Here is a 22,506-nt window from a genome sequence, read left to right as displayed (position 1 = left end):
TTACAACGGCACCGAAAATAGATTTTTCGCAAATATTTCGTGAACAAATAAAAATTTTGAAAAAACTTTTAAACGAAAGTTATAGAGAACAAGAGGTCACACAAAAAAGTATTAGAACTTTTTTTGTATCTACAAAAAATAACCCGCTATAGATTTTTGAAATTTCGAAGCAAAACACAAAATTAACAAGATATCAAAAAATTCAAATTTTCGAATAGAAATTGTCTTATATATACGGATTTAGTATCAGAAGTATACTTTTTTGTATGTAAAATATATATATATATATATATATATATATATATTTTCAAATCCCTATCCCTCCCCCTCCCCCTTAAATAAAGAAGTCACCCCAGAGGTTAATAAGGAAAATTTATAACGGCCCCGAAAATAGATTTTTCGCAAATATTTCGTAAACAAATAAAAATTTTGAAAAAACTTTCAAACAAAACTTGTAGAGAACAAGAATTCACACGAAAAAGTATTAGAACTTTTTTTTGTATCTACAAAAAATAACCCGCTATAGATTTTTGAAATTTCGAAACAAAACACAAAATTAACAAGATATCAAAAAATTCAAATTTTTGAATAGAAGTTGTCTTATATATACGGATTTAGTATCAGAAAAAATATATATACATATATATATATATATAAAAAGTAAAAACTCGGTTTAAAAAAGTAGCAAGTAGAGATAGAAATATTAGAGGAAGGTCAAAAAAAGGACAGTGTAAAAATGCAAAGCGTGAAATTGTCAAAGCCGGCATGCTTCTGGTATTTCTGGCTACTTATTCTACTCCTATTGATATTCTGAAGTTCTTACTAACATATATACAAACATATATATGTATAAAAGGAGAGAGAGAGAGAGGGAGAGACAGCAAGCGAGAGAGCGAGAGAGATAGAAGATGGAGAAGGAAAACGGTTGTCCTCCATTCATCGGTATATAACGTAACGCTCTACACTGTTTCCGTCCCCACCCGCACGCACCGGAAGTACCGTTTCATTCATGAATCGGTCACAATGGTATTTTTACGTAGCTATTGAGGACGTTCTCTCTTTTCCCCACTGCGGTATAACCAACTGCACTTACTTAACTTCATATATATATATATATAAATATATGTGTGTGTGAGTATAATATATAGACATATGTCTTTTATACTGTTATGTATGGATATTATATTATTTTGATGGAAATAGTGTTATTACAAAGCTCAGGATTTAAATTTTTGTTTACAAAATAGGTTCGAAGTTAATTGGGAAATTCATGGAAAAATTTTTTGTATACATAATTTTTTGTTCCGTGATAAATGTAAGACAGATATAGAGTCATTGGTACGATGACACGATAGTACAGTGTTTTTTTTTTTATTGAAGGTGAAGTTATGTAACGGAAACGAGGAAAATTTTCAAAAGCTGAAGAAAATTTACTATTTTTACTGATATGTATACACAGACGGACAGATAGACATGCACACACATGCATGGAAAGTCGGTGTTATCGGTTAAGTTCACAGAGTTTTGTTTTCTATGTTTCTACAGCGATTTCTAATTGTAGTAAGTAATTCAATTTGCGTAAAAGGTAGACTATAAGATTGTAAAATTTATAGTTTCAACGCGTGGAACATAAAGGTGTAATTTTATAACCCATATCAATTATAGCTCAATAAAAAATATAAAAAGTAATTGTTTTAGTTAGAGGTATGTAATTATTCAAAAATTTCAGGTTATGGAGGAAAATTTAATATTATGAAGAAGTTTACGGTTTGATTAAGTAATTTTTATGGAAATTGAATTAAAAATACTCTAAAAGATATCTATTTTTACTATACCACGTGGTAACACTTCTGACTTATCAAAAAGTCTATTACTTTGTTTCAATATTTACAATAGAAAATAACTAAAAAAACTACTGGCACTAGGAAATTTATCAACTTAAACTTAAAGATTCCAACCCTTCTGAAACTTTGTACTACGCAGCATGGTAATTTTATCAAAAATCTTTAAAATTCGAGTTTGTTCGTAAATATTCGGCTCTTTTCGTTCATTCTAGTTCTGATAGGTTAGAATGAAGTAATAACGCGACGTATTAACACATAAGCGAGCATCTCTGCGTATACTATCTTGTGAATTTTCATTAGTATTAAAATTATAAACATGAATTTGAATGCTTATTAAATTTTGTATAAATCTATCAGATGGACTATTTTCATTATTGCTATCGGCGATTATTCAAATCAATAAATAAATTATAATTTACTTTACAAAATTAACACGCTTATATTTTGTCGTTACTAGGTGATTTAATGTATATCGAGCTATGAATGCAATCAAATAATTTATCCCCAGCCTTCTTATAATTATAATTTTTTATAATATACTGCTTTTATTTTAATTTTTACAAATATTTAACTAAATATTATAATTTGGCATAACCGATTACTATGCAGCTGGTAAAAATTTCTAAAATAAAATTGAATCTGTTGCTTTGTCAAAATTACTACGCATTGTAAAATCTGTTTGATGTAAATTTAAAAATTCTACATTATCAGTAATTTTCACTGTAATTCCAAATTGTCTACGTCGCTTTCATAGTAAATTTTCCATAAATTTTTTCTGTAAAATTTTCTGATCGTATAAAGTATTACTCTTATATATTTTAACAGAAATCATCTTCTATTCAAAAACTTTTTCTACATCCAATGATATTTATTTTTATTATTATTTCTATTTGTTGGGCCTTCTTAAAAAAAATCTTACTAGACCTTTTTGAGGATTTTCTTCCGCACTTAAAACTTTCTTTCATGTCTTTAAAACATATTTATTTTCCGTACTATGTAATCTAAAAAATTATATATAATTCAACAATCATCATATTTTACGTCATTATATTTTTTTATATTTTTTAATCTTGTGAATTTTTTACTTTTTTTTATTATAAAGTCATATAGAAAAATAGAATTGACGTTTTAAGATGAGAACTCGAACGGGTGATGCGTGAAACTACCAAGCCGATGATCATCGTGGGAACAACCGACTTCCGGCCCTTCTGCAATTGGAGACTGGGACCCAACAACTTCCGTTTCATCACCCTAACATCACAAGAACCCTAAAAACTACTCAGACGGCTATTTTATTTAATTACATCGTCATGCTTTGTCTTAAATACTATTTGTTTATTACTTTTTTTTATTAATCAACTAATTAATTAATTATAAACAATATCCCCTTTAACTCAACACTGATATTCACCATGGAATTAATACTTTTATTTTTGAATGTTAATTTAAATATTTGGCGGCAAAAAATTTTTTCAAAGGAATTTAAAATTTAAAAAAAGTACAGATATATAGTTTTTATTTAAAGATTACGTGTATCAAGTTGTCGGCATCATTGAGAAGTTAATATGCGGGACTTCATTCGAAAAAGGAAGATGCACATCCGGTAAGCACACCCGACGTTTTCCGGCGTGTCTAACTTGCTTGTCTTCGTTATATTGTCGGTTTCATTGTGTATTATACTATCTTATTATCGGTCTGTGGATTTTTATTATTTAAATATAAGTAATATGCATTTATTGTAATTAAAAATTAAGATTTAAATGTATATACAAATATACATCAGGGTGCCCAAAAAAAAGAACTAATTTTTTTTCTTGATGAAAAAAAAATTCTGTCAAAGTTTGAGCTCTTAATATTAATAGAAGAGGCGCCGATTCGTGATTTTTGATTTCCCATTTAAACAACATGGAAAAAAAAATTTTAGGTTCGGAGTTTTATAGGAAATTGAACGCTCTACAAAAAAAGTCTCTTATCATTTTTTTAAAAATCCATCTGTTCAAAAGTTATTTAAGCTTGAAGTCAAATTTACAGTAAATTTCGAGATCTTTTACTTTTTCAGCGAAACTATCAGAGTAATCACAAAATGTCACTGAATCTTTTTTGTAGACAATTTTATTTCTGACAAATTAACTCTGATAAAGTTTTTTCAAATTCCGCATAATTTTCGAGATATTTCCATTTTAATGTCAAGCTTTTTAAAAAAGTAGTGTTCTGATCGATTTCATGAGCTCGATTGTCATATATATGATCGTTGTAAATTTTACTGTGATTATAATAATTTTTTTAATGTGTTTTTTTAAATTTCCAAAAGGTGGCTCGCATTGCCCGGCATTATTATGACACCATACAGATAAATTATTCTAGTTTTTAAATTCTATGTCATAGTAAAGCCGGACCATGTTGGCCATCAATGGAAATTGAAATAAACACATGGAAAAATTACTATGACCATAGTAAAATTTACAACGATATCACAAATTACTGTAACCATTGGAAATTTTACTGTGGTCATAGTAATTTTTTCCGTGCGTTTATTTAGATTTCTGTCAGATGACGGGAATTTTTTCGAAATCGTATAAGTAAATTTCGATCTAATTTTTTTGAAAAAATTACTTTTTTAAATCAGAAAATCATCTTAGAAATTAAATAAACTTTCGAGCCTCGTTTTCTCTGGGTATCTACAATGTCATATAAATTGGGAAGAGACTTTTGCCTTAATTTTGAAATGAATGGTTCAAATTTTTGATATTACGGCGAAAATATTGGTCGGGTAAAAAATATGTTTGAAACAACAGTTGTAGGAAATTTAATTTTCTAGAAAAAATGTCTCTTATGATTTTTTTATACGACCAATATTTTCACCGTAATTTCAAAATTAAGATTCATAATTAATGATTCAAATTTTTATTAATTATGAAAATGTTAATTTTAAAATTACAGTGAAAATATTGGTCGTATAAAAAAATCATAAGAGACATTTTTTCTAGAAAATAAAATTTCCTACACCTTTTGTTTAAAAAATTTTTTTACACGGCCAATATTTCCACTGTAATTTCAAAATTGAGATTCATAATGAAATATTCAAATTTTTGCTAATTATGAAAATCTCAATTTTGAAATTACGGTGAAAATATCAGTCGTATAAAAATTCATAAGAGACATTTTTTCTAGAAAATTAAATTTCCTACAACTTTTGTTTGAAAAATTTTTTTATACGTCCAGTATTTCCGCCGTAATATGAAAAATTTGAGATCATCAATTATTGAAATTTCAATGGTTTACGAAATCCAGTCACTAAAATTTTGATTTCCTCTCGAGTATTTTTTGTGGTTTACAGCCGTGTTATTATATTTAACTGTTTTATACTTTACATTAAGCAACAGCAACAAAGTCCATCTCGATCCTAAATATAGTTCCAGAATTGAATATCTCATCAACCACAAAATCTAATTACGTTTCTTATATCTAAAAATACTCATCCATACATCCGCTGTAATTTCTTAATTACATTTTTTTTTTGGTTCGTTTATTATTCATTCATTCATGGATACGAAACCGGTCTCTATTTTAAAATAATTTCGTCTCACAGAGTTTTCTCAAAGGGTGAATTTATATTTTACCGACCTCAATCTAATAACACTAGGTCATCCCCTTGGCAACGTAGGACGTCATTGTAATGTCCCACTAACCCAATTTCTCAGAAAAGCTCAAAATTGTTATCATTATTTTTATATTGACGTTCAAAACAATCTGACCCACATACGACTCAAACAAACTCTCTTACAAAAAAAGGATTTTTTTGAAAAATTTCAAATTCTCAATAATTCAAAACGCAAAATTATTTTTGACAAAAATTCTTTCAAATCGAATAATTTGTGTGCAATAACGGGTATATTGAACACAAGGAAGCGATACGTGTCGACCCTCAAAAAAAGGATTTTTGAAAATTTTGGACTGAAAAATTCCTCAGTAAATAAAAATTTGAATAAAATAGAAAAAAAAAAAAAAACGGTGGCAAATTAAATATATGGGAAAAAAATTTTGGAAAATTGAGTTCAAATACAAGACTGGAAATTTAAAATCTAATATATTTTTAGTGAAAAATTTCATGAAAAATCATTTTCTTAATCGAAGAAATCTGAGTTCAGTTCAAAATATGCTGACTTTTTTTTTTTTTTATGGAATACTCGAAAAAAATTTCAATTCCCTGCTGTCAAAAATATTTTTCACCTTCGATATGAAATTAATAACGCAAAGGTAACATTCGATAGGGTCGAATTCTATAAAAATCGAAGCTCATGAAAAAAAAAAAAAATATAAAATTGAGTCAATTCATTGAATTGTTCAGAAAATATTCTGTCTCCTTATGTATATTTATACAAACAGACGCTTTTGGGTTTGAGATGTCCAATAAATAAAGAAAAAGAAGGAAAAGAAGAAGGTATAGATGCTAAAGTAGAACGACGACCTAAGGGTTGTGGGTGAATGGGCAACGCAGAAGCCAACTCACGGTCTAACTTCAGGGGATAGCTCGTAGATAGAAAGAGAGCAAGCCCGGATGTCCTGGTTTCCATTCCAAGGACTAGGTATTCAATAAAACACCACAGTAGCTCAATGAAGCTTTCATACAAATATATATGTATATATATGAGACTACACCCCTACTGAACCCCAGGGTTTTATGCCACCCCTGATACTGTCTGTTACGATGGTTACGGATCGATACAGCTGGCGATGAATGACTTTTATGAATGTAATGGCTTTCATTCAGCGGTTTCATTTGTATTTCAATGAGTTTGGTTTTGTGTATGGATATGCCATTGTTACTGTCATTTTTGAATAGAAAATACCTTTGGGTAATATTTTGAAAAATTTTGGAGAAAAGTTTTAATTTTTGGAACTGATGAATTTTAATATGAGACAGGAAAAGTTATCGGTAAAATATTCAGGGTTTCGAATAAATTTTGATTCTAGGAACATTCGATTGTGTAATTTTAATATATACACTTCTATGGAGAATTCTATGGTATTTTTTACGGAAAAGATTTATGGAAAATTTACTATGAAAGCGACGTAGACAATTTGGAATTGTGGTGAAAATTACTGATAATGTAGAATTTTTAAATTTACATCAAACAGAATTTACAATGCGTAGTAATTTTGACAAAGCAACAGATTCAATTTTATTTTAGAAATTTTTACCAGCTGCATAGTAATTGGTTATGCCAAATCAGAATATTTAGTTAAATATTTGTAAAAATTAAAATAAAAGCAGTATATTATAAAAAATTATAATTATAAGAAGGCTGGGGATAAATTATTTGGTTGCATTCATAGCTCGATATACATTAAATCACCTAGTAACGACAAAATATAAGCGTGTTAATTTTGTAAAGTAAATTATAATTTATTTATTGATTTGAATAATCGCCGATAGCAATAATGAAAATAGTCCATCTGCTAGATTTATACAAAATTTAATAAGCATTCAAATTCATATTTATAATTATAATACTAATGAAAATTCACAAGATAGTATACGCAGAGATGCTCGCTTATGTGTTAATACGTCGCGTTATTACTTCATTCTAACCTATCAGAACTAGAATGAACGAAAAGAGCCGAATATTTACGAACAAACTCGAATTTGAAAGATTTTTGATAAAATTACCATGCTGCGTAGTACAAAGTTTCAGAAGGGTTGGAATCTTTAAGTTTAAGTTGATAAATTTCCTAGTACCAGTAGTTTTTTTAGTTATTTTCTATTGTAAATATTGAAACAAAGTAATAGACTTTTTGATAAGTCAGAAGTATTACCACGTGGTATAGTAAAAATAGTTATCTTTTAGAGTACTTTTTGATTCAATTTCCATAAAAATTACTTAATCAACCCGTAAAATTCTTTATAATATTAAATTGGCCCTCATAACCTAAAATTTTTGGTACTTTTAACTACAAAATTCTTTGCATGTCCATAAAAAATTCCAAATTTTCTCATGTATAAATACTACACTATTTTATTTCTGGAACTGTTAAGTCTCATCCTTCATTTAGGAAGTAATAATCTTCTACCCCAAACTCTCTACCCCTAGTAAAAGTTTATCAAACTTGATAAATATAAAGAACGCAATATTATGACATTATTTTATCTGTCATCGAAAACATTTTTAATTGAATTAATTACTAAAGAATATCAACAGGGTGTGCTCTTACAATACTTTATTAAAGTAGACTGTTAAGGCGCGGACGAAAGATGAAGACACGAATTAATTTGCAACCTCGCAGCCGCGTAGGCGTGTACATTACATCCGGTGTAGATTCTCGTTCTCATACTTTTTTATCTTTCTCTCTCTCTTTCTTTCTTTCTTGCTTTTTTTATCACACACCTATACTTACTTTAATGTATATTAACAGAGTACTATTAACAATTTTTATTACATTTATCATTGACTTGAGTATCAAACGTTGACTTCTACGTCAATAAATAAATACATATATATATATATATATATACAACTAATAAAACTCTATTTTTGTCTAATCTTTTTTACTCTACGAGACTAAAATTTAAACTTTATTTACTTTTATCTTCATGACTCTATTATTAAAGTGAGTAAACAAACTTCTGTCTATCAATTCTCTATATTTATATATATTTGCCTACATAGTAAATATATTTGACCAACTTTTCTTTTTTTTATTGATATATAGTACGTTTTCGTAATAATTATTTGCAGATAACTATAAGTTATTTGGGCGCGATATTTGAAAAAATTTAATTGTGTGAAATAAATTTATTTATTTTTTTTTTACCGACTGTGTAAAATCAAAGTTTATTTTGATTTTTATATATATATATATATATATATATGTATGTCAAAATTTAAAAATAACTGCGTGTATAAAATAATCAATTTGAAAGTCAAAACATCAGTATTTAAATAATCGGAAAATAATAAGAAGTATAAAATATTACGATATATATTCGACTATATATTTAGTGAAATTTGAATTTGATGAAATGGAAATAAAAAAAATTGTCAATAATGAAATCAGCAATTCAAAATTTAGACTTAGTTCCACGTTAAGTTTTTTTTGAGCCAAGAAAATTCGTCTTACCTGAGAAAATTGAGGTTTAAAAAAAAATTGAGTCAAGAATATTTACCTCCAGTCAATAATTTTTTTCATGTGCGGAGAAAAATTTTTTAAATCAAGAAAATTTACGTGAAAAATATTAAAAACAATAAAATTAAAACTGTCATCACTAGGACCAGGATTTTTGCGGTAATTTAAAAATAATTGATAACTAGTGGTGTGAAATTTTTTATATTACGGGGAAGATATTGGTCTTATTAAAAAATTTTTCTAACAAAAGTTGTAGGGAATTTAATTTTCTAAAAAAAATGTCTCTTATAATTTTTTCTTAGGACTAATAAGAAAGCCGTAATTTAAAAATTAAGATTTTCATAACTAATCAAATTTTGAATCATTCGTTATGAATCTTAATTTTCAGATAACGGTGAAAATATTGGTCGTATTAAAAAAGTTTTCAAACAAAAGTTGTAGGGAATTTAATTTTCTAAAAAAAATGGCTCTTATAATTTTTTGTCAGGACTAATAAGAAAGCCGTAATTTCAAAATTACGATTTTCATAATTATTCAAATTTTGAATCATTCATTATGAATCTTAATTTTCGAATCACGGTGAAAATATTGGTCGTATTAAAAAAGTTTTTAAACAAAAGTTGTAGGGAATTTAATTTTCTAAAAAAAATGTCTCTTATAATTTTTTCTTAGGACTAATAAGAAAGCCGTAATTAAAAAATTAAGATTTTCATAATTAATCAAATTTTGAATCGTAACGTCAAAAATTTGAACTATTTATTTAAAAAATAAGGCAAAAATCTTGTCCCTAGTCATCACTATAAAAAAATAAATGTATTAAAGTGAGTGCTTAACCCCCGCCTATCCTATGTTTGTATAATACTGGCAAAGTATAAAGATATCGAATTAGAATCAGTATGATAAAGTTAGAGTAAAGTGTGATTCATAGAGTATAAAGGAATAGAATTATATTATTGGAGACTATCTAATATAAACGTCTGGCTGGCCTAGAAATATAACTCGTAATATATATGTATATATGTAATGTGCAACGCAATGAATGATCGAGTGACGGACATTAGCCAATTCAAATGCGTCGACATTAGACTTCACTAGCAGTACATTCACGATTTTTAAATTATAGACGTTGCATTTAAATAATAATTATTATTATCTTATTATATATATGTATTGACATAAATCGAGACAGTAAAAAGTATAATAAAATTTCAAAAATAAATTTCATTTAAATTAATAGTCATTATCTGTTGACCATAATTGCATTGTAAAAAGAGCGGTGTTAAAAATGGACAATTTAACACCGCGCGGTCAAAATGAAATAACACAGGTGTTAAATCGGTGTAAAAAAAATTCCATGTATAGAAATTGGAAAAAAAATGTATTACATATAAAAAATATGAAAATTTAATGAATATTATCTAGAGAAAATTTCAAATTTTTAATTACACAATTTGACTCCCAGCATTTCAATCCAATAATTTAATTAATTAATAAAAGTACAGGGGTAAGTCCAAGCGGAGTAGGTGTTAAAATTGGCGGTGTTAAATTTTAACCCCGAAAGCGGTGTGAAAATAATGCCGCCGGCGGTGTAAATATTCTTTACCGGTGTTAAAAAAAATTTTCCGGTGTTAAAATATTTTACTTTGAGAATATGTGCATATGTGTGTGCGTGTGTGTGCGTTTACCCCGCTTTTACACCGGTATTTTAACACCGCCGTATTACGCCTCGTACATCGGTGTAATTTCATTTTAACACCGGGCGGAGTTAAAATGAGTCCATTTTTAACACCGCTCTTTTTCCAGTGTGTAGTGATCGAGGACGTAAAATATTTTAACACCGGGAAATTTTTTTAACACCGGTAAAGAATATTTACACCTTCGGCGGTGTTATTTTAACACCACTTTCGGTTGAAATTCAACACCGAAAATTTGAACACCTACACCGCCTGGATTTACTCCGTTTTTTTACGATTTACTTTTTTTGTTAATTTAGATTACTTCATATATATTTTATAAAATATTATATAAATAAAAATTTGTAATATTTATATTATGTTTCTTCATTAAAATACTGTACACATAAAAAATGCGTGCCATTTCTTAGAGAACATTTCATATGTTAAGCACATGTGCTTCTTCAATATAAAAAGAGTAAAAATACAAGAAATAAAAAAAAAATAAAAAATAAGAAAATAAAAATAAACGATTAAAAACAAGTGGATAAAAAAATAGAGCAATAAAAATTAACTTTTAATTAATAAATAAAATAGTAAATAATAAATTAAAATGATTTTAATTTCAATTTATATATTAATTTTTTTGAGAATAATAAAATTTAATATAATTTAAAATTTATATTTTATATATATATATATATATATATATATAAGCGTGGGATAGAAGCAAAGCGGAATCGAAACGCGGGACAGGCATATCTCGCGTGACTCGGGATATACCAGACGACCGGATGCGGGCGCGGAAAGCGTGGGTGCTTGGAAAATCAACGAGCACGTAGGAATATATATATATATGAATAACATATATGTATGTACAAGTGTACAGCTAGGTTATCGACGTAAGAGACAAATATTTATTTATCAATCATTAATAATAAAGTTGTTTTATATTACTTCCGTTAGAAAATTTATTTTTATCAATAATTATATATACTAATGTATATACGATACTTAAGTTAGCCTGTCTGATAATTTTTTGATTATTTTTCTATAGGATAAATTTAAAAAAAAATTCTTATCCAAAAAATTAAAGGAACAAGAAAATTTTATAAATTTTTTAGTGATTTTTCGAAGGCTGTATTTTCGTGAAAAATTATCGTATCGAAAAAATAAAAAAAGAAAATTGAAGCTTGAAATCTCTAGTTTAAAGATCTTCCAGCAAAATAATTTTTTGAGCCACGGTTTTCGCGGAATTATAAGAAATAGCTCGAGACAAAATTTTTCCAAATTTTTTGGGTCACGGGGCCGGGAAAATTTTTTTCAGAAAAATTAATTCATGGCTCGTTTAGAAAATTTTTATTTTGAATTTTGAAAAATTCCACGTCTAGTTTTTTTTATTTTCCAAATGTGCAATTTTTTTTTTTGTAATTAATTTTAAAAAATTATTTACGAGTAATTGAAATATTTCAAATTCTTTTTGACAATCGATAGAAAAAAAAATAAATAAATATCAATTACTACATATATATTTTTTTTGTATCTAATTGTCTTTAGAAAGCGGTTATAAAAATGACGAAATTAAAACGCTTAAAATAACTAAACGTAAGTCATCTAAACTTACAAACTCGATATGGCGCAAGCGTTGGATAGCTTCGTGTGCAATCAATGAGACCAGACACGAGGGCGGATATTTATGAATGAGTTGGATCAATGAATGGATGACACGAGGGTGATACAAAAGAAAAAAAAAATTAAGTCCTGAATGAATTTTATACGAATTCTTTTTTCAGCCATTTACTGTTTTAAATTTTCTTAACTTGGCTATCGATACCACCGTCTAATTAATACTTTATTTGTTTACTTGCGTAATTATTTAAACTATCAGAGCATTAGGTAACGGAAATGAAGTTGAAGTAAAAACTTCAACGAGGCTTGAAAAAACTTAATTAGAACTGATAATTAAATAAAGTAGTGAAGTTTATGGATGTGCATATGATAATTTATGATGTTTTATTTTAATTGTCTGATACTGGTTATAGAAGTCATAATGAAGTAAATAAATAAATAAATATATGAGATGTGTTCTTACCTTACTGACAATCATGTCCTTGTCATCAAAATGCCGTCCATACATCTTAGGTGCTTCACCTGGCACCGGTTCGATTTTCACGCAAACCTCCTGGCCCTTACGCGCCGACTCAACGTCCTTGTGATTGTACTGTATGCTTGTAACCACGCCCAAGTCAACGAACTAAGAGCAGAGAAACAGTTAAGAATTAATATTAAATTCATTTTTTAAATATTTTTAGTTTTATTATTAATACAGAAAAAAATATAGGCAAGTTTACTCAAAAATATGAGTTAAAATTAAGAAATTGCGGTTGTAAATTTGAGACACTGAAATTTTTACTGTTTTGAGAATTTAATTTTTATTTTGGCACAACTCAATTGCGAAGCAGTAAAACTGCGCATCCCAATCGCGAAGCGATAAAATTGTGCACCTCAATTGCGAAGCGATGAAAAGTGTTCTGCTAACGCTTATTGGGTCTCAGCTGATTCGATTTCGTAAAAAAATCATATTTACACATGAAATATGATCAACTAGAACAAAATTCGTACCATTTGGGAGATAATTTATTAGTAAATAATACGAACATGATTTTAAGTCATGATTTAAAAATAATAATTTAAAACAAATGTAAAAAAATCCTGTGATGACCGTCAGTATGTATGGATATTGGTTAACACATAAACCTGATCAGGGAATTACCCGTATGAAAATATATGATAAATATCCAAAAATATATGTGGCCAATTTAGACGTGTTCTACTATCGTTATATAAATTTTTATCGAAATTCGAAAACTCGGATTTGTGGATTCGAATTCCAAATCTTCCCCGTATGAAAATAACATATATGGTCAAAATATGTGATAAATATCAGAAAATATATGTGGCCAATTTAACTATATTTTCTGATATATTTTTTTTTATATTAAAAAATATAATATTCATCATATACGAGTCCGTATATGTTTAGCATATATAAAATATATATGTCAATCATATACAAAAAATATATTCTTGTCATATACGAAAACTATATTTTTATCATACATAAAAATATATATTTCTATCATATACGAAAAATATATTCTGATCATATATAAAAACATATATTTATATTGTGTATGGAAAAAAAAAGTTTCTTATTCGTATGACCAACTCCAATTAAATTAGATATAAATTTTAATATACTCTTTAAATTGCAGTTTAAATTTTCAAAATTAGTTAATTTTATGCGAATGTATATACCCATATACATATACATACACCGAATAAAATATATGCTTAAATATAACAAAGAAAATATATGCTGCCATATATAATATAAATTATATGCTACCATATATTTCATTTCATATAAAAATTTTATATTTTTTGAATATAAAAGGAAATATATCAATACAATATATTATAAGGTAAATGTAAATGTATATAAAGCTTAATATAAAAAACATATAAGTTACATATGTGGAGTACATATATTTACTACTGTATATAATTTTATATTAAATCGGCCAAAATCTCTATATGATTTTTTATAATATACAATATAATATATCATATATTTTTTTGTTGCAAACATATGTGATTTTATATATTTTAACCATATATTGTTTGTTCATACGGGTAGTGCCTGATCACTCATATATTTCTTAATTTGACTAAATATTGATATACAAATACATAGAGAGATCGAGTACTTATTATTATTATCATGTACTAGGTCTTTTGAAAATCTCTATCCGAATCTTTTTGATTCAATTATAATTAATAAAAATTTAAAACTTGCAATTCATGAAAAAATTTTGCTGCCATTTTATTTTATTAGTCAATTTTTAAGTTAATCGACTTTATAATTTACTAGTTATCTATTGAAAAGATATAATTTCACGAAATAAAATTTTTTTATCGTCTCAAATCAAAAACATATTTTTAATTAGGTCCTCGAGCTCTTAGATAGTGGGAAGTTCTAGAACTGGCTTCCTGGGTCAACCGGTTTTATAATATTTTTTACTCCATTGAAGCGAGTAGAAGCTACAAGAAATTTTCATTCACAACTACTGACTATAAAATCGATCAAAAAAATATCACTTCTCAAGATCAATTTTTTATTAATTTAATTTACCGTTTTTCGGTACCGACAGTCTCTTTTTTCGAATCCTCGGGTTCAAATTTCCCAAATAAACTTAAAATTTATCAGCTAAAATAATAAAATTTCAAAATCATTTGAATTGAGTCCATAATTGGAAGTTGATTGATCTTTTTGCCCTAGACATTTACAAATTTTAGTACAATTTTCAGTCAATAGAAGAAGAAACAGTTCGAAAATCTATACAAATAAAATGACAGAGGTCTGCAGTTGTGCGCGCATCACAAAAAAACTACTGTATAGATTTCAATTTAGTTTTCTAAGTTTTATTTCTTAGACATTTGGCCCTTATTTAAAAAAAAATTATTGCGATGTCTTCATTTAATATAAAGTTGAAGCAGTATTCACTTCATAATCAGTGTATTTAAATAACAAATTAGTAAATTCTCACTAATAAATTTAGTACTATAATTTTCACTAGCAAATTAGTGATTTTCACTACTGAACTAGCGATATTTTCGCAATTTCTACAAGTGAAACTGTTATTCACTTCTTAATTTATGAATTTCACAATTTCACTAGTAACTTTAACTAGCAAATAATTAAATATTTTACTAGATATAAATATAATTTATAATTATGGTGCTATTTTTAAAAATTTTAATAAAAAACTTTCAAAATAAAAAAAAATAGAAGTACAGAACAATAATATATTTATATGAAGAGTACGTCAATCATAACATCACGGATTTTTTATTTCTTCATCAGTTATTGTTTGGTATCATAACGAATATACTATTTACACTCACGCGATCACATGCGTAGGTCAGCGCAGTGCATAGCATCAAAGACTTTGAATCGGAAGGATGCAGGTTCGAGCCCAGCAGTCACCGGGATTTTTTCATCAATCAAAATCATGTATACTTCTTCTAAGTAATGATTCTAATACATTAATCACATTTCGGATCTAATTACAAATGTCTTATATTTTTTTTCGCAATATAATATTTTTTTTCACCGATGAAATCAGTGGATTCCCATATTCACTTTTCAATTTAGTGGATTCTCATATTCACTTATCAAATCAGTGAATTCTAATATTCACATATTCATTTAGTGAATATTTACTAATTCTGCGTGGTACGATTGTAGCATTGACAATTAGTGAATATTCACTTTAAATTAGTGAAAAATCACTAATTCATATTTAGAAAGAATAAAATTACTTATTATTAATAGAAATTAATTGCAATTAATTTATGACTTTTAAAAACCCGATAAAGTGCATCATTTTTTTTATAGGTATTTCAGAAATTCCAAGCTTTTATTTAAGTCTTAATTGTTTCAATTTTATTGATTTAAAAAGTTAATAAATTTAATGGGTTTTTTTTTTTTTTTTTTTTAGTAACTTTAGTAATTTTATCAGAACGTTGACATAAAATCCTAAAGAGGGCATTCGAGTCATACTATTTTGTGATCTTAAATGATTTTTAAGTATCAGCCCAAAAAGTTGGAAAAAAAAATCTATACAGAGAAATTATTTTGAAGTCTGTCATAAAATGACAATAATGGGCGTAAAAAATAGTTTTTTAATTACACCTTTTTTAAAGACCGGAAGAGTGTCTTTAAATGAAAAATTTTTGAGATAAAACATAAAATAGTTTGAAAAAAAAAAAATAAATAAATAAAATTGGAATAAATTCTGACATGCAGTAAAGATTTCTTGATTCTCGCGTGGGTTAAACCAGCTTTTCTCAACTCCAGACACGCCTTGAAAGTCTGTTACGTCTCTTACAATCGGTCTTACATTGCAAATTCCACATCTTCGTAGTTAAACATACGCAGATACCAACTCAACTTGAACTTACATTAGTAAGATGTACCTCTAGTATATCTTGCATTTATGTTCATTAGTAATAATAAGTGCATATCAATACTATCATTTTTTACAAACAATCAAAATTTTATTGAATTTTAATCCATGAAATCTATACACAGAAAAAATGATTTTTTTGAAACGAAAAAAAATTTTCTTGAGTCAAGAAAAAAATTCTTGAAGCGAGAAAAAATTTTTTTTGAGTTAAGAAATAATTTCTTGAAGGAAGAACAAACTTTTTTGAGTAAAGAAAAAATTTTTTGAAGCAAGAAAAAATTTTCTTGAGTCAAGAAATAATTTCTTGAAGTGATAAAAAATTTTTCTGAGCCAAGAAAAAATTTCTTGAAGGAAGAACAAATTTTTTTTGAGTCGAGAAATAACTTCTTGAAGCGATAAAGAACTTTTCTGAGACAAGAAATAATTTTTTGAAGGAAGAACAAATTTTTCTGAGCCAAGAAATAATTTTTTTGAAGGAAGAAAAAATTTTTTGAGCCAAGAAATTATTTCTTGAAGGAAGAAAAATTTTTTTTGAGCCAAGACAAAACTTTTTGAAGCGAGAAAAAATTTTTTTGAGTCAAGGAATAATTTCTTGAAGTGATAAAAAACTTTTTGAACAAAGAAATAATTTATTGAAGGAAGAACAAATTTTTTGAGCCAAGACAAAATTTCTTGAAGGGAGAAAAAAATTTCTTGAGCCAAGAAAAAATTTTTTGAAGTGATAAAAAACTTTTCTGAGCCAAGAAATAATTTCTTGAACGGAGAACAAATTTTTCTGAGCCAAAAAAAAATTCTTGATGGAAGGAAAATTTTTCTGAGCTACGAAAAAATTTCTTGAAGGAAGAACAAATTTTTTTGAGCCAAGAAAAAATGTTTTGAAGAGAGAACAAATTTTTTGAGAGAAGACAAAACTTCTCGATGCGAGAAAAAATTTTTTTAAGTCATAATAATAAGTTTTTCTAATCCTAAGAAAATTTTTGTTTTCATTTCATAATGAAAAATTTTTTTCTGTGTACTAAATAATTAAAAATAATTTTTCTAATCAGTTATACAAAAAATAACTACTGAAAATGAATTATTTAAAAAAAAATGAAAAATTACCATAAATAAATAGTTAACAAATGACCCCCTGCTAATAGGATATTTTTATTCAATACGAATTTGAATAACTACTTTAAAGAAAAAAGAAAAAAAAAACATCACTATTTGAAATTATGTATATTTTAACAGCTTTGAGTGTAAGGATTTTTAGTAGGCGTTACAAACAGACACTAGATGGCAATTTGTTTTAATGAGAATCCATTTATGGTGACACAAACGAATATAAATATATATAAATATATAAAGGTAAAAATAATAATAGCGTACTAATGTACACGTTTGGGCTGCCCGATACGACGTAATATTTCAGTAATAAAAAATAAATGAGAAACGAATGAAGCCTCTTTTCCAAACACCTGATTGGTAAAATATGACATATAAATGTATACAGTAACATCCATTTGAATAAATATAAGAAAAACGATACGCGCGTAACATATACCAGTAGTACATAAATAAATATATACAAAGAATATAATTTTCCGTTATTTTATTATAAGAGTTTCGAGTTTTATAATTATGGACATATATGTCCATACATTGAATCGGTTGTCAGGTGTCATGATTTCCGGATATGAGTCTGTGTTGTCACACACATGATGATGATAGTAATGAGGATAATAAAAGAGTGAGAAAAATAATAGGGACGATGAGGATGAAGAGAAGATGAGGATAACCCACGTATGTCTGTAAAAGTAAAATCGTGGGTTTGTAAAAGCATAAGTGTGGGTTTCTGGTTGAAATCCCATGTTAGATTTGTAGTCCAAGATCCCATTGCAAGTAAACCTAGGTGGCATGGTACTTAACTTACCCATATATAATTTGATAATGTATTCAAAAAAAAAAAAAAAACAAATCTTGGCACAAAAAATTTTTATTTGTCCCCAGGACAAAAGGAATTTTTGGTTCGAATCAGAGTTTCTTGATGGCGTTTTTACCAAAAATTCAAAAATGAATATTTTGTTTATTCCTTCGTTCAAATTCAAGATAAACTTGTGTACTAAAGAAATCTTTTTGGTTTTTTGATTTCAGATGAGGCAGCCATGAGTTACCTGACTACCGCATGGAGAATTTTTTTAAAAATGACTCGTCTCTCCCCACTACCACTGGCTTATTTTTCAATATTTTTTTATGAAAATTTCACAGAATTTTCTTGGAATGATGCTTAATAAGGTCACAAATTTTGAGAATTTTAATAAAGAATACTCTGAAAAAAAAAAAATTCACAAAAATATTCTTCTTTTTGTATTTCAGACCCTTTTCCCTCTTAATCTAATGGAGCCAACTGGTGACCAATTACTTCAAATTTTTGAACGGGGGTCGCTTCCTACCCTTTTGGGATACATCAGCGTCCCTATCTACCCCCACCCTTATCGAAGACCATAATCAAGTGACACCATAGTGGATCTCAAGCGGAGAAATCAAAGAACCCCATTGACATGTGATGTCTAACCACAACCATGTCCGACCTTTGTGGGCCCAATGACCTAAACTTGTCTCATCTCAGGAAATGAAGGGACTCTGGACAAAGTGAACTTAGGAAGACCCATCAGGGTGGCCACAAAGAAATGATTTCAAAATTCCCTGATATTTTCCGGTTTTCCAGTAAAGTTTTTCACATTTTTCCCTGATTTAGAAATTTTATTCGTATCATTTAGATATTCAAAGTTTTTATTATATTTTCATTTTTAATAATTAAATTTGATAATTAAATCATGCGAGAAACCAGAAAAAATGGCAATAAAATAAATTAATGTTGCCTACTTTTGATTATTCGATGTTAAAAATGTATAAGTTTAAATATTTAATAAGAAAGTTTATGATTTAAATAAATTAAAAATACACTGGTTACAAAAATTAAGGGATATTAAAAAAATTTCAAATTTTTTATTAATTTTCAACAGTTTGTAACTCGAAGGAAAATGGTCGTACAATAAAAACAAAAAGTCAAACTGTAGCTTCAAGTGTCTAGTTTTCTGAGCTGGGTCTTTAAATTTTTTTATTATGCACGGTTCCGGAGCAATCAAAAATCAATCATAATTATCGAAAAAAATTTATTGAAGCTCGAAGACCGTTTTTAAGACGACCAAAAATTTGGTAAATTTCTTTTTCGATAGTTTTCTTAGAATTACTCCGGAACTGCACATAATAGAAAATTTAAAGACCAGATCAGAAAACTAGACACTTGAAGCTACAATTTGCCTTTTTTGTTTTTGTCGTATGACCATTTTCCTTCGAGTTACAACCTGTTGAAAATCACTTTAAAATTTGAAATTTTTTTGACATCCCTTAATTTTTATAACTAGTGTATAATTTAAAATTTTTTAAATTTTAAACTGTTACAATTTAATTCCCAGATACTTTTCGAAATTCCCCGACATTTCCCGGTTGCATTAAATTCCCTGATAATTCCCGGTTTTCCCGGTTCGTGGCCACCCTGCCCATGGCGCCAACCCTGTACTGGTCAATAGACCACTAGGGTCATCTCGATTAATATCACTTTCAAGTTGTGAACTAGACATCCCTTCGTCCCTTTCGTGACTGATAAACTCTTTTCCGAGCTTTCGGGCACTAAGTTTTTGAGCCAAAGCAAAAATGGCGCCCACTGTCTGCTATGATTGTCTACTTGATTTAATCACAACATCAACACAATAAATAAAACTAATGTTGTTTATTCTTTATAATAATATGAAGTATCAGAGCTTGGACGTGAATACATTTTTTTCTGAGCTGTATAGCATTAAGTGTCACATTTAACCGCATGACATATATATACATATATATATATTGCAAAATGTATACGCAATAGATAAAAACTGACGACTTAACTTTTTGCGTGACTTATAATTCTTTTTTTTTTCATCATCTCTTATATCTTCTTCTTCTTCTTCTTCTGTTGCTTCTCAACTTGTGTATTCGTGCCACAGGCGGTATAAACTATAAAGGATTCTAAATTGGTAACCGCTACGAAAATAGACTTCCGGTTCCCGTCTCGGACGGCGTCTGCTTAAAGCGGTTTATGTCAAACTCACTAACCCGCCCTCAGTGACTACGAAATTTTTCTCTTCGTATCTTATTTTTTTACTCATTTTGTTTATTTATTTATTTTACTTTTTTAACATACTAGCGATTTTTTACACACATCGTGCGTGTGCTGTTATAATAATCAAATACAATAATTTTATTCATTTAGATATAAAATTCTTAAACTCTTACACTACGAGATAAGTCAAAAAGAATTGAAATATAGTAGACTAAGATTTTGAAAATTGTTCCCGGGTCAAAAATTTGATCTCATTGTAGCCAAGCTCTTTGTATTTGAACTAATTAGTCTCTCTTTAAATTTTTTATTAAAATTTTAAGCTGTTTTTGATCTAAAAACAGACTAATAGAAATAATAGGCAGTAAAAATTTGATTTTGGTCTAGAGGTGACCAAAACCAGACTAAAAATTTTGAACACAAGTCGGAAAATAGTCAAAATGAGGAATAGTGTCGGCAAAATTTGATTAAATTTCACATGTCAATTAAAGACGAATAGAAATGACTAGGGACAAGATTTTTGCCTTAATTTTGAAATAAATGATTCAAATATTTAATATTACGGCGAAAATATTGGTCTTATAAAAAAACTTTTCAAACAAAAGTTGTGGGAAATTTTATTTTCTAGAGAAAATGTCTCTTATGATTTTTTTATACGACCAATATTTCCACTGTAATTCCAAAATTGAGATTCATAATGAATTATTCAAATTTTTGTGAATCATGAAAATCTTAATTTTGAAATTACGGTGAAAATATTGGTCGTATAAAAAAATCATACGAGACATTTTCTCTAGAAAATAAAATTTTCTACAACTTTTATTTGAAAAATTTTCTTCTACGGCCAATATTTCCACCGTAATTTTAAAATTGAGATTCATAATGAGTGATTCAAATTTTTGTTAATTATAAAAACCTTAATTTTGAAATTACGGTGAAAATAATGGTCATATAAAAAAATCATAAGAGACATTTTCTCTAGAAAATAAAATTTCCTACAACTTTTCTTTGAAAAATTTTTTTGTATGACCAGTATTTTCACCGTAATTCCAAAATTGAGATTCATAATGAGTGATTCAAATTTTTGTTAATTATGAAAACCTTAATTTTGAAATTACGGTGAAAATATTGGTCGTATAAAAAAATCATACGAGACATTTTCTCTGGAAAATAAAATTTCCTACAACTTTTATTTAAAAAATTTTTTTATACGGCCAATATTTCCACTGTAATTCCAAAATATGACACCATTAATTATTAATTGTTATTTTGAAATGCAAGCAAAAATCCTGGTCCTAGAAATGACAAAATTTATATTTTATTTAAAACAGATCAAATTTTTCAACCCGGTTTCTTACGAAAAAAATTTTGAAAAAAAATTACCTGTAAAATTATAGACTTCCACGCGATTTTTTCTTATATTTATGAGAAAAAAATATTATAACCATTGGTTTGAAGTTGCTACGTATTTTACTACATCCTCTTTTACTTTATCCTTATGAATAAACTTCATTGAGGATCAATTGGCCTTTCAACTATACGTTGTCAACGCCTATCTATAATTCATTTACGTTTGCGCAGCTGCTATTTCTCAATATCGTTTATTTTTATAGATATATCTTATATTTTTCTTTCATTCATTTAGTAAATTTCAAAAAATATTAAATATTACTGTTCATATTTAAATATTA

The 22,506-nt window shown here is 27.5% G+C and overlaps 1 protein-coding gene and 1 long non-coding RNA gene across 2 annotated transcripts in view; one reads left to right on the top strand and one right to left on the bottom strand.

Annotated features, from left to right (window-relative positions):
• Positions 1 to 22,506, bottom strand: part of LOC130663982 (eukaryotic translation initiation factor 5B) — a 61,390-nt gene that overhangs the window by 3,490 nt on the left and 35,394 nt on the right. The window contains exon 14 of the mRNA XM_057463597.1: positions 12,735 to 12,896. Coding sequence (XP_057319580.1) covers positions 12,735 to 12,896 — 162 coding nt within the window. The remainder of the gene's footprint in view (positions 1 to 12,734; positions 12,897 to 22,506) is intronic.
• Positions 1,298 to 21,297, top strand: LOC130663988 (uncharacterized). Its single transcript, XR_008989281.1, has 3 exons — positions 1,298 to 1,560; positions 18,808 to 18,948; positions 19,030 to 21,297. It is a non-coding gene; the product is annotated as an uncharacterized LOC130663988 (long non-coding RNA).

This window comes from Microplitis mediator, chromosome 1 (genome assembly GCF_029852145.1).
Source record: "Microplitis mediator isolate UGA2020A chromosome 1, iyMicMedi2.1, whole genome shotgun sequence".
NCBI classification, from domain to species: domain Eukaryota; kingdom Metazoa; phylum Arthropoda; class Insecta; order Hymenoptera; family Braconidae; genus Microplitis; species Microplitis mediator.
Note: the sequence above shows the minus strand (reverse complement) of the source record. Positions and strands in the feature narration are given on the sequence as shown.